The 13,526-nt window shown below is 42.4% G+C and overlaps 1 protein-coding gene across 2 annotated transcripts; it reads left to right on the forward strand.

Annotated features, from left to right (window-relative positions):
• The first annotated feature begins 2,094 nt into the window (after positions 1-2,094).
• On the forward strand, positions 2,095-12,632 carry LOC111963173 (hydroxymethylglutaryl-CoA lyase, mitochondrial). Of its 2 annotated transcripts, XM_023986444.2 has the most exons (9): positions 2,095-2,226; positions 2,585-2,674; positions 2,902-3,009; positions 7,734-7,829; positions 8,027-8,175; positions 8,361-8,424; positions 8,589-8,777; positions 11,295-11,420; positions 11,677-12,632. In XM_023986444.2, exons 1-9 carry the CDS (start codon positions 2,128-2,130, stop codon positions 11,776-11,778), a joined length of 1,023 nt encoding a protein of 340 aa, XP_023842212.1. In that variant the 5' UTR covers positions 2,095-2,127; the 3' UTR covers positions 11,779-12,632. The 2 variants fall into 2 exon arrangements, with proteins under 2 accessions (XP_023842212.1, XP_023842214.1); XM_023986446.2 differs by lacking the exon at positions 2,902-3,009 and having other exon boundaries at positions 2,099-2,226.
• Positions 12,633-13,526: the final 894 nt, after the last annotated feature.

The following is a 13,526-nucleotide window of genomic DNA, read 5'->3' on the forward strand; positions in this document are numbered from 1 at the left end:
AAAACTTTCCACCTTCTCCACTGCTGTCCCGTCGATGTGGATAGGGGGGTGCTCCCTCTGCTGTTTCCTGAAGTCCACGATCATCTCCTTAGTTTTGTTGACGTCGAGTGAGAGGTTGTTTTCCTGACACCACATTCCGAGTGCCCTCACCTCCTCCCTATAGGCTGTCTCGTTGTTGGTGGTGATCAAGCCTACTACTGTTGTGTCGTTTGCAAACTTGATGATCGAGTTGGAGGCGTACATGGCCACGCAGTCATGGGTGAACAGGGAGTACAGGAGGGGGCTGAGCATGCACCGTTGTGGGGCCCCAGTGTTGAGGATCAGTGAAGTGGAGATGCTGTTTCCTACCTTCACCAGCTGGGGGCGGCCCGTCAGGAAGTCCAGGACCCAAACGCACAGGGTGGTGTTGAGACCCAGGCTCTCCAGCTTAATGATGAGCTTGGAGGGTACTATGGTGTCGAATGATCAGCTGTAATCAAAGAACAGTATTCTTACATAGGTATTCCTCTTGTCCAGATGGAATAAAGCAGTGTGCAGTGTGATGGCGATTGCATCATCTGTGGACCTATTGGGGCGGTACGCAAATTGCAGTGGGTCTAGGGTGGCAGGTGGAGGTGGAGGTGATATGAGGTGATATGATCCTTGGCTAGTCTCTCAAAGCACTTCATGATGACAGAAGTGAGTGCTACAGGGCGATAGTCATTCAGTTCAGTTACCTATGCCTTCTTGGGTACAGGAACATTGGTGGCSATCTTGAAGCATGTGGGGACAGCAGACTGGGATAGGGAGAGATTGAATATGTCAGTAAACACACCAGCCAGCTGGTCGGCGCATGSTCTGAGTACACGGCTAGGGATGCTGTCTGGGCCGGCAGCCTTGCTAGGGTTAGCGCGTTTAAATGTCTTACTCACGTCAGCCACGGAGAAGGAGAGCTGGCTGCAAATCAACTAGCCATATACATATTTTTTATATAGAGGTGAAATGCATATTTGGTGAGATCTTTAATAAAAACAAAACTTACACATAAACTAATATGTGACACATAAGTATCGCGTGTACACAACGTGAAAGCATGATGTACACGCAGATGTTATGTAGATGTTTTAAGGCGTTCAAGGTGAGATCTTTCATAAGAAATGTCTATATGATGTGTCACGTGACATGAACATGACATGAATGTGTCGGCGGTTTGACACCATAGAAAAAAAACMTGTCTCCATTGACAATCCATGTTAATTGATGGCAGTATCTTATTGCGCTAGGAAGATGTTAGGGGACTTGGTGAGAGGTATCAGTAGCTTCACTAGGCTGAATTCTGTCCTGAATCACTCCCCATAGGCATGGGACAGATGATTGTGTAGTTTCAGTGGATAAAGTTGTGTGCGTCAACTGTAGGGGTGCCCATGTTGTTGGGGATTGGAAGTGTCCGGTGCGAGAGAGGCAGATTGAAGTGCCCAGAGTCAGAGTAGTGCAGAAGGTGTCATATGATGAGGCAGTGAAGAAAGTAGAGGAGGATGGGGTCAAGGGTGAGGGATCGTGAGAGTAGATTGGTGCCAGCACAGAGGGATAAGCCAACGAGTGATATATGCTTCAGTAAGGTTGGCTTCTTAGCGTTCATAGCAATGGTTATCTTCTGTGCTGCAGAAATGGAACGCACTGTAAATCACAGAAAATAGATGTGGTGGCAGCTGCAGAGAAGTATTTGGGTTTACGAGATTTGACTTCAGAAGAGTTACAGGGTGTGTTGAGTGGTGGTGTCCCATCCTCCCAGGCCGTTGGCATGGTTCAGGAGAAGATAGGGCCAAAGTAGTGGAATGGGYCAGTGGGTCTTTAATGAGTGTAGGTGGCAGCTGCAGAGAAGTACCTGGGTATACGAGATTTGACTGCAGAAGAGTTCTAAGATATTTCGAGACTTTGATTTTTATTATATTGTGGTATATAGGTGTAGGGTTGGTTGGTGGTGCAATTTTGTATTTTCTCTCGCTTCCTTTTTATTTTTGTATCACAAATGTAACGTGATTGAACACATGCTACCACACAGTAGGTGGCAGCATGCACAAACAAAATGTGCGAACGCCATGATACCAAAGAAGAAGAAATTGACGTTAACGCTAATGTTGGACTAAAATGGCGGCTGTCATGAGATTTGTCAACAGAAGCTGTTTTGGTTCTAGAATGGGTCATCAATGTTTATCCTTGAGTCGTCCAGCAGCAGTGGCAAAATTAGTAAGTCCATATGTTTTTCTTTTTCAATGTCTCCTCAATGCAGTGGCTTGCTTTTTTGACTAGCTACATTTGATTYCAAATGAGTGCCCTTTAAACACAAGCGCCCGCTGTTAGCCTACGTTTGCTAGCTAGCGACTACAGTACCAGTATCATTGATACTAGGTTAGCTAGCTGTTTTTGTTAGAATTGATGATAAAGGCCGCTTATAAAATGTGTGTGTGATACTATATTTTGGTATAACCGTCAATGTCATAGACATAATGCGATATGGTTTGCCTTAATCTGAGCGTGTGTGGTTCTTGTGTGCGTTGCTTTTAACTAACGTTACGTGCACTGTCTAACAACGCTCTGTTGACAGGTTCAGGATGGCGCGTCTYCAGGGAAAACTCTCCCAGAGAGGGTAAAGATAGTGGAGGTGGGACCCAGGGATGGCCTGCAAAATGAGAAGGTAATATTTCACTTTATTAAGATTTTATACTTTTAATCAGTCCACCAGTGAATTACATATTTTTGGCGGTCCATTGCATTGGCTTGAGTGGGTGGGCGTGTCACTCAAACTCATGAGGAAAAAGTTAGTCATTCCAGTTATGGGGAACTGGGTCAAAAGCCACCGGTTGCAGTCTGTTGCAGATGTTATTGTCATAACTCCTGTCTCTCTCCTGTTGGCCCTGTCAGACTGTCGTTCCTTCTGAAGTTAAGATTCACCTGATTGACATGCTCTCAGAGGCAGGTCTTTCTGTCATCGAAGCCACGAGCTTTGTCTCCCCGAAATGGGTTCCACAGGTGAGCTTACTAGAGTGATTTGGGACCATGATTTGGGGAATTTTAACTAAATTGAATGCCATAGAAGGGTCCTTTGGAAGGATTGTTGACATATACACTGCTCAAAAAAATAAAGGGAACACTAAAATAACACATCCTAGATCTGAATGAATGAAATATTCTTATTTTTTCTTTACATAGTTGAATGTGCTGACAACAAAATCACACAAAAATTATCAATGGAAATCAAATTTATCAACCCATCGGAGGGCTGGCAATTTGGAGTCACACTCAAAATTAAAGTGGAAAACACACATACAGCTGATCCAACTTTGATGTAATGTCCTTAAAACAGTCAAAATGAGGCTCAGTAGTGTGTGTGGCCTCCACGTGCCTGTATGACCTCCCTACAACGCCTGGGCATGCTCTGATGAGGTGGCGGATGGTCTCCTGAGGGATCTCCTCCAGACCTGACTCTAAAGCATCCGCAACTCCTGGACAGTCTGTGGTGCAACGTGGCGTTGTGATGGGCGAGACATGTTGTCCAATGTGCTCAATTGGATTCAGGTCTGGGAACCGGGGCCAGTTCATAGCATCAATGCCTCTCTTGCAGGAACTGCTGACACACTCCAGACATTGAGGTCTAGCATTGTCTTGCATAAGAGGAACCGCGCCAAACGCACAGCTATGGGTCTCACAGGGGTCTGAGGTCTCATCTCCGGTACCTAATGGCAGTCAGGCTACCTCTGGCGAGCACATGGAGGGCTGTGCGGCCCCCAAAGAAATTGCCCCACACCATGACTGACCACGCCAAACCGGTCATGCTGGAGGATGTTGCAGGCCAGCAGAACGTTCTCCACGCGTCTCCAGACTCTGTCACGTCTGTCACATGTGCTCAGTGTGAACCTGCTTTCATCTGGAAGAGCACAGTGGCGGCGAATTGCCAATCTTGGTGTTCTCTGGCAATGCCAAAACTCCTGCACGTGTTGGCTGTAAGCACAACCCCCACCTGTGACTGTGGACCTCATAACCACTCATGGAGGCTTTCTGACCGTTTGAGCAGACACATGCACATTTGTGGCCTGCTGGAGGTCATTTTGCCGGGCTCTGGCAGTGCCTCACCTGCTCCTCCTTGCACAAAGGCGGAGGTAGCGGTCATGCTGCTGGGTTGTTGCCCTCCTACGGCCTCCTCCACGTCTCCTGATGTACTGGCCTGTCTTCTGGTAGCGCCTCCATGCTCTGGACACTACGCTGCAGACACACAAACCTTCTTGCCACAGCTCGCATTGATGTGCCATCCTGGATGAGCTGCACTACCTGAGCCACTTGTGTGGGTTGTAGACTCCGCTCATGCTACCACTAGAGTGAAAGCACCGCCAACTTCAAAGATGACCCAAACATCAGCCAGGAAGCATAGAAATGAGAGATGGGTCTGTGGTCACCACCTGCGAGCCATCCTTTATTGGGGGTGTCTTGCTAATTGCCTATAATTTCCACCTTTGTCTATTCCTTTGACAACAGCATGTGAAATTTATTGTCAATCAGTGTTGCTTCCTAAGTGGACAGTTTGATTTCACAGAAGTGTGATTGACTTGGAGTTACATTGTGTTGTTTAATGTGTTCCCTTATTTTTTTGAGCAGCGTATTGACATTCGTATCTTAATAGAGAAATACTTAAAGTTAGAACATTTTACATTTTGGCCTTACCCAGGCCTCCTTTAAGACTCCATAATGTTTCATTTGTATGTGCTACAGAGGAAYAATGTGTTTCATATGAAGCTTTACTACTTGCTCTGTAATATGGGTAGTATTTTGATTTCAATAACAATTTTATTACATTCATATATGAATATTGAAAAATATTAACATAATTATAGAAAATATAAAACATGTCTATTGTTATATATCGATATATTGTTGAACATAATATACTCTACGGGCATATCAAAGTTCCAGAGTGGAATCTCGGGTAGTTTTAGAGTTATTGCCCATTTTTCTACAGAGAAATTGGCATAGTTGGCAATCACAGCCCCTCTTTTACTTGTATTTAAAAAAAAAAAAATGAAAATATAACTTATTTTACCAGGTAAGTTGACTGAGAACTCATGCTCATTTACAGCAATGACCTGGGGAATAGTTACAGGGGAGAGGAGGGTGATGTATGAGCCAATTGTAAGCTGGGGATGATTAGGTGACCATGACGGTATGAGGGCCAGATTGGYAATTTAGCCAGGACACCAAGGTTAACACCCCTGCTCTTACGTGCCATGGGATCTTTCGTGAGCACAGAGAGTCAGGACACCAGTTTAATGTCCCATCTGAAAGACGGCACCCTACAAAAGGCAATGTCCCCAATCACTGCCCTGGGGCATTGGGATATTTTTTTTAGACCAGAGGAAAGAGTGCCTCCTACTGGCCCTCCAACACTACTTCCAGGAGCATCTGGTCTAAGCAGGACCAACCCTACTTAGCTTCAGAGACAAGCCAGCAGTGGGATGCAGGGTGGTATGCTGTTGGATTGTATCATTGCACATCCTGCAAATAACCAGCAGAGGGTGACCAATTTTAATCCATTTTCACATTCACTCTGTTGGAAATGCTTTACAAATTGGAACATAACTCAAACTAGCAGAGATCCCACTCTAGAACTTTGARATGCCTGTACAGTAAATTATGTTCAATATATTGAGAAATTAGACAAATCAAATGTTTTATATTTTCAATATTCATGTTTATATTTTTCAATATTGTTTATTTGTGAGAAAATTATTGAAATCAAAATACTGCTAATATTACAGAGCAAACTGTAAAGCTTCATTTGACACCCATTTTTCCTTTATAGAATATACAGATGAAACATTATTAAACTCTTGCTGTTCAGGAGACTCTTACGTGTMTTGTGGTAGACTGTCGTTACAATTGCTTCACAGGAACCTGGTAAAATGAAGTTTGAAGTGTGCCTAACCACTGGATGGGTCTAAATGCACTGCCAGCACGCAGTCAAAGCTACTAACCACTTTTCGAGCTACAGTGCCTTCAGAAAGTATTCATACCCCTTGACTTATTCCACATGTTGTTATAGACTGAATTTTAAAAAAATTTAATATTTTTTCTCTCACCCATAATGACAGTGAAAACATCTTTTCAAATTTATTGAAAATTAAATACAGAAATATCTCATTTACGTTGTGAAGGAAAATGTTATGTTTGTGCTTTTCTAATAACGAATTCGACTGGAATGGCTTCAGAACAACAATGTGAAAGTCCTTGAGTGGCCCAGCTAAAACCCAGACTTTAATCCCATGGAAAGACTTGAATGTTYTTGTTCACTTAACAGAGCTTGAAAAAAGCTGCAAGGAAGAATGGGAGAAAATACCTAAATCCAGATGTGCAAAGGTGATACAGACATAACCAAAACGACTCAAAGCTGTAATCGCTGCCAAAGGTGCTTCTACAATGTATTGACTCGGGTGTGAATACTTATGTAAATTATATATTTCTGTATTTTATTTTCAGTACATTTGCAAACATTTTGAAAAACATGTTTTTACTTTGTCATTATGGAGTGTTGTGTGTAGAAAACTATTTTATACATTTTGAATTTAGGCTATAACACAACATTGTGGAATAGGTCAAGGGGTATGAAGACATTCTGAAGGCACTGTAACTAGTGCACTCAGATCATATCCTGATGTCGATAGCAGATGAGTTAGCTATATTATGAATATAACTTAGCTAGCTAACCTGAGCCAAGCTCACGTTTAAATTAAATGAAAACGGAGATTTTTCTTTTAAATTAATATGTAAATGGTTAAGTAATTGAGCAGTGCACCAGGAGTACTTGCTAATTTGATTCCTGAAATGCACAGCCTGTTAATGGAGTATTTTTCTAATCCTAAATTATACTTTTATTACATTCTTTCCTAGCTCAGCTGGTTAGCTAGCTCTCAGTCTCATTGAKCACCAAATGTTGCTAACACTAGCTAGCCACTTAATATAACTTGTTTTCTCAAAATGTATGTTTAGCCAAGTTGTTATGAATACAACTCCCATCTGCTGTTAGTTCCAAAAGTGGTTGTAGCTTTGACTGCATGCTGACAGTGAATTCAGAGCCATTCAGTGGTTTTCTACACTACAAACATAATTTTACCAGGTTCCCGTGAAGCAATTGTAATGACAGTTCTCCACAACATACCCTAAGAGTTTCCTGATTAGCAAGTGGCCTGAGGGAACACACTAAATGTATTGGGTAAAGTGTTATGAAATGTAATGTCATGTAATATTTCAAATTGTAAATAACCGCCTTAATGTTGCTGGACCCCACGGAGAGTGGGGATCCTTAATAAATACCAAATAGTGTGTTTAATTGCGTATTAGAAACACAGTTAAAGATCATTGTGAGGGTATTTTGCCAGTGGATGTATTAGACTTCCCGGAAAAATTTTGTCCAAGGTTGTAACAATAAGCAAGGGTGACGGGGCTTAGCAAAGACTTCATTGCATAGTTTGTGATATGTCCTCAGAGACGGAAGAGGAAGCGAGACATCACACTCCTTCATTTCTTCGAGTTCATATACAGTCAATGAACTAAGCAGACCAGACCCATCTGCTAATGCATTGGTGTCTATGGGAGAGCTACCCCGTTAAGCAGACAGAACTTACAATTTGTTTTAAATGGTAAATGGCCTGAGTGGGACATCTTAATTTATCCATCATCTTTGGTGTCTTTTCTTCCCTGATTGGCAGATGGCAGACCAGGTGGAGGTGATGATGGGGATCCACAGAAGGCCAGGTGTGTCCTACCCCGTTCTGACCCCCAACCTCAAYGGCTTCCTGGCAGCTGTAAGTTCCTACCTGGGCTCCATGCCACTGCTTATGTCACCTCAATATCATATCTACCGTATACACAAATTATTTAAAAAACGAGAAGTTAGAATAACTTATGAATTCCATTAAGTGTCATCATACACTGTTGTAAAATCAGTGTCCTATTTTATACTGTAGGTATCGAGCAAGTATGTTGCGGTTTGTTTTCCCAGGTGAAGGCAGGAGCAGCAGAGGTGGCCATATTTGGTGCAGCCTCGGAGCTGTTCAGTAAGAAGAACATAAACTGCTCTGTGGATGAGAGCCTGCAGCGCTTTGAGGAGGTCACCAAAGCAGCCAAAGAGGCCGGCGTGCCAGTCAGAGGGTAAGACGGACTGACAGACGGACAAAGAAGCTGAGGTAGAAAATGAGGAGCAATGATTGTCAATGGAGAAAATCTGTAGGGTTGGTCATATTCTGTAGTTCTGTAGGGTTGGTCACATTCCTCTTAAGACGTCAGGTTGTTTGACTCCAGGGTATCAGTCTCATGTCCTTGCTCTGTTCCCTCAGGTATGTGTCATGTGTGCTGGGATGCCCATATGAGGGCAAGGTGTCACCAGACAAAGTGGCTCAGGTGAGTTCCTCTGACTCAGAACAAGCCCAGCATTCTTTCCCTTTTCACGGAGAAATATCTCATCTTCCCTTGTAAATGTTATTATGCTCCAAATAGATTTAATTGAACATTGTTATAGAGCTTTAAACCTGTTTGAGGATTTCACTTGTAACTCTTTAATGCAGGTAGCCAAGCGTCTGTACTCCATGGGTTGCTATGAGATATCTCTGGGTGACACCATAGGCGTGGGCACACCAGGTGGCATGACTGAGATGCTGCAGGCGGTGAGCAGGGAGGTGCCCGTCAACGCTCTGGCAGTCCACTGCCACGACACCTACGGTCAGGCCCTGGCCAACATTCTCATTGCCCTACAGGTACTGTATAGTCCCAGTTGGCATTAGATAGAACATCGCGGCCCCGCTCGCCTTGGGGGATACCAACCCGTGTTTACCCCATTGGCTCACAMCAAAAACAARGTGACTTTTTTAAAATGTAATTTTCGTCAATTTCAYAACTACATTTAAGAAAGGTACAACATGTCTAAAGATGACTTTTCAACATTGCCTGCTCTAGAGCGTTCTCACGTCTTAGAAAAACGTAATGTTGTAGGGCTTCTTATTGCCCCTTTTAATGATGGCGCTAGCTTGCTACCAACAAGAACATTAAGCTAGCCAAGACCAACAACACAAACAAATAGARGATACAGCTACAAGAGTAAGTAGAGTTACAGACTATACAAGTTAAATGTCTTACCTGTGATTAAATGTTTTCCACACACATAGCTACACTACCGGTCAAAAGTTTTAGYWCACCTACTCATTCAAGGGTTTTTATTTATTTTTGCTAATTTCTACAATGTAGAATAATAGTGAAGACATCAAACTATGAAATAACACATATGGAATAATGTAGTAACCAAAAAAGTGTTAAACAAATCAAAATATATTTTATATTTGAGATTCTTCAAATAGCCACCATTTGCCTTGATTACAGCTTTGCACACTCTTGGCATTCTCTCAACCAGCTTCATGAGGTAGTCACCTGGAATGCATTTCAATTAACAGGTGTGCCTTCTTAAAAGTTAATTTGTGGAATTTCTTTCGTTCTTAATGCGTAGTCACCCTTTGCCTCGATGAGAGCTTTGCACACTCTTGGCCTTCTCTCAACCAGCTTCACCTGGAATGCTTTTCCAACCGTCTTGAAGGAGTTCCCACAAATYCTGAGCACTTTTTGGCTGCTTTTCCTTCACTCTGCGGTCAGACTCATCCCAAACCATCACAATTTGGTTGAGGTCGGGGGGATTGTGGAGGCTAGGTCATCTGATGCAGCACTCTATCACACTCCTTGGTAAAATAGCCCTTATACAGCCTGGAGGTGTGTTGGGTTATTGTCATATTGAAAAATAAATTAAACTAAGCCCAAACCAGATGGGATGGCGTATCGCTGTAGAATGCTGTGGTAGCCATGCTTGTTAAGTGTGCTTTGAATACTAAATCAATCACAGACAGTGTCACCAGTAAAGCACCCCCACACCATAACACATCCTCCGTGCTTTACGGTGGGAAATACACATGCGGAGATCATCCGRTCACCCACACCACGTCTCACAAAGACACAGAGGTTGGAATCAAAAATCTCCAATTTGGACTCCAGACCAAAGGACAGATTTCCACCAGTCTAATGTCCATTGCTCYTGTTTCTTGGCCCAAGCAAGTCTCTTCTTATTAGTGTCCTTTTGTAGTGGTTTCTTTGCAGCAATTTGACCATGAAGGCCWGATTCACACAGTCTCCTCTGAACAGTTGATGTTGATGTGTCTGTTACTTTAACTCTGTGAAGCATTTATTTGGGCTGAAATTTCTGAGACTGGTAACTCTAATGAACTTATCCTCTGCAGCAGAGGTAACTCTGGGTCTGCCATTCCCGTGGCGYTCCTCATGAGAGCCAGTTTCATCAGAGCGCTTGATGGTTTTTACAACAGCACTTCAAGAAACTTTCAAAGTTCTTCAAATGTTCCGTATAGACTGACCTTCATGTCTTAATATAATGATGGACTGTCGTTTCTCTTTGCTTATTTGACTTGTCCTTGCCAAAATATGGACTTGGTCTTTTACTAAATAGGGCTATCTTCTGTATACAACCCCTACCTTGTCACAACACAACTGATTGGCTCAAACGCATTAAGAAGGAAAGAAAGTCCACAAATTAAGAAGGCAKACCTGTTAATTGAAATGCATTCCAGGTGACTACCTCATGAAGCTGGTTGAGAGAATGCCAAGAGTGTGCAAAGCTGTCATCAAGGCAAAGGGTGGCTACTTTGAAGAATCTSAAATATAAAATATATTTTGATTTGTTCAACAATATTTTGGTTACTTCATTATTCCATATGTGTTATTTCATAGTTTTGATGTCTTCACTATTATTCTACAATGTAGAAAATAGTAAAAAMAAATAAAAACCCTTGAATGAGTAGGTGTTTTAAAACTTTTGACCGGTAGTGTACGTGTAGCCTACTTGGACACCGGGTCCCCACATTTCCTACTCTCCCAACCCGAATAGCCTGAAGCCACAGGGCTCTTCTCGCAGGCTCTATTTCCCTACGTGGGAGCATTGCAAACCGTAGGTCGGGATTTTTTTACCTGGTTACATGTACTGTACATTGAACAACATAAAACAAAAAAATCTATGACGAAGTTGGCTCTTTTACAATGGGGGTATGTTTTCCCCAATTTGTGGGCGTGGTCGAGGGGAATTCCTTGTTATGACGTGAATATCGACTCTGACCATAGACCTGAAGCTGAGTGCAATATAGAGGAKTCCTCTGATTGCTGTATGAATGGTACTGGAATTCTACTGGCATGCATTTGATGAAGATGCTGTTTGCTTTTTGCAGATGGGCATCAGTGTTGTGGACTCGTCAGTGGCTGGCCTTGGCGGGTGTCCATATGCACAAGGGGCTTCTGGGAATGTGGCCACAGAAGATGTGGTGTATATGCTGCACGGACTTGGCATACAGACGGTGAGAATTCACCCTTTCCCTCTCTTTTTACCGGTCTCCCACTTTCACTTCCTCCCTCAGTTCAATGGAATCTGGCAAACTGTTACGAGATAGTGTTCTACTTCCTCTGTATTGAAAGCATCATTGTCATCAGTGTTTACTTCGACACAAAGGGTTTTGATCTGTAGGAGAACCAGTTATCTTTTTTTAAGCTGGTCAGTGCACACAATGAGTTCCCTGTTTGTGTGTGACTGTCCTTCCTCTCCCTCTGTCTCAGGGAGTGGACCTGCCAAAGCTGATGGATGCTGGAGCTTTTATCTGTCGTTCCCTGAACAAAAAGACCAGCTCGAAAGTGGCCCAGGCCACCTGCAAACTCTGAACCTGGCTCCACAAAGGCCTAGAAGAGGGATGTCACGAGTGATGCCTACAGACAAGGCTAAAAGGCATTACTAAGGCAACACACACCTGTGCCACCGAGGTGTAATATACTTTGATTAGCTGTAGATAAAAATGGTTGTAAGAACTGTGTGTGCTCCATTATTTGATATAAGTCAAGTACCTTGCTTATAAATGAAGAAATCAAAATAGTTGGAAAGCCTTGCTCAAGTGGTGCCTTATCATTCTCATCATGTCCTACATCAACCTGGTGCCTTGCCCTCTACCGTTGTGTGTTACATGATTATTGCAAATACACTAGGACACTAGTCATATTCAGAATAAAGTATGCTGTTTTAATATAATTTAAAGTTAAATGAAGGGATTGCCTGACTTGTACTTCAATTGCTTGGTGTACAAACAGCCTTGTCCTTATTTGTCAATCCTTATGTTTAGCCAGTTGTCGTAACAGTGGCAAAGGGATGGGTCCTGCCAGTGTATTGCAGTAGGTATCCTAAAAAGATCTTGATGTTTGCAGAGTGGAATAGAAAACATGTATTGATTTGAATCAACAAATGGACTATCTTGTTTTCTATTATGGGACAGGAAGTCACAGGATTTAGTCATTCTGTTATGTTTATTTCCATTTAAKCAAACTTCCAACTATCCTTACTTGAAAACCACMTAGGATTTGCAAGCCTACCATATTAGGACAATTAAAGTCTGCCATTCCTGCAGTTTGAGTGGAATTTTTCTGTTTTTCTTTTTCTGTTTAATTCTTGGTTTTGGTGTGTCTCATTGAATGTAAATATTTATTGTAAAAGGTTACACTTCTGAATTAAAGCCATTRGAAAAGTTTGTCTCAAATCTATGGAAGCACATTTTTTTGCTGTATTTTCAAAAAATAAATACTAACATTTTTAATGAATGTGTTATGCATATTTAATAAAACAGGTTATATAACCTAGTGCATCTACACAGCCAGTGTCTGTGACACATCTACAGTATAGCCAAAATGTCTACCAGCACAACACTCCCCATCCCACTAGGATGAAGAAATGACTCACCTAGGGATCTGGTGATTATATAACTGGATTAGTTGAGGATTTGACATTCATTCATAGGCACTACAAAACCAATCAATGGTGGTACCATTGAGATATTTGTAAACCATTGGATTTGTGTATGTCCCTAATGGTTGAGTGATATAGTCTGAGAGGTTGTGATTTTGCCATTCTACTGGAAAGCAAGTGATGCAAATAAAATCAAAGTTTATTTGTCACGTGCGCCGAATACAACAGGTMTAGACCTRACAGTGAAATGCTTACTTACAGGCTCTAACCAATAGTGCAAAAAAAGGTGAACAATAGGTAAGTAAAGAAATAAAACAACAGTAAAAAGACAGGCTARATACAGTAGCGAGGCTACATACAGACACCGGTTAGTCAGGCTGATTGAGGTAGTATGTACATGTAGATATGGTTAAAGTGACTATGCATATATGATGAACAGAGAGTAGCAGTAGCGTAAAAGAGGGGTTGGCGGGTGGTGGGTGGCGGGACACAATGCAGATAGCCCGGTTAGCCAATGTGCGGGAGCACTGGTTGGTCGGCCGGCCCAATTGAGGTAGTATGTACATGAAATGTATAGTAAAGTGACTATGCATATATGATAAACAGAGAGTAGCAGCAGCATAAAAGAGGGGTTGGGGGGGGCACACAATGCAAATAGTCCGGGTAGCCATTTGATTAC

Source organism: Salvelinus sp. IW2-2015, linkage group LG4q.2 (assembly GCF_002910315.2).
Source record: "Salvelinus sp. IW2-2015 linkage group LG4q.2, ASM291031v2, whole genome shotgun sequence".
Lineage (NCBI taxonomy): Eukaryota > Metazoa > Chordata > Actinopteri > Salmoniformes > Salmonidae > Salvelinus > Salvelinus sp. IW2-2015.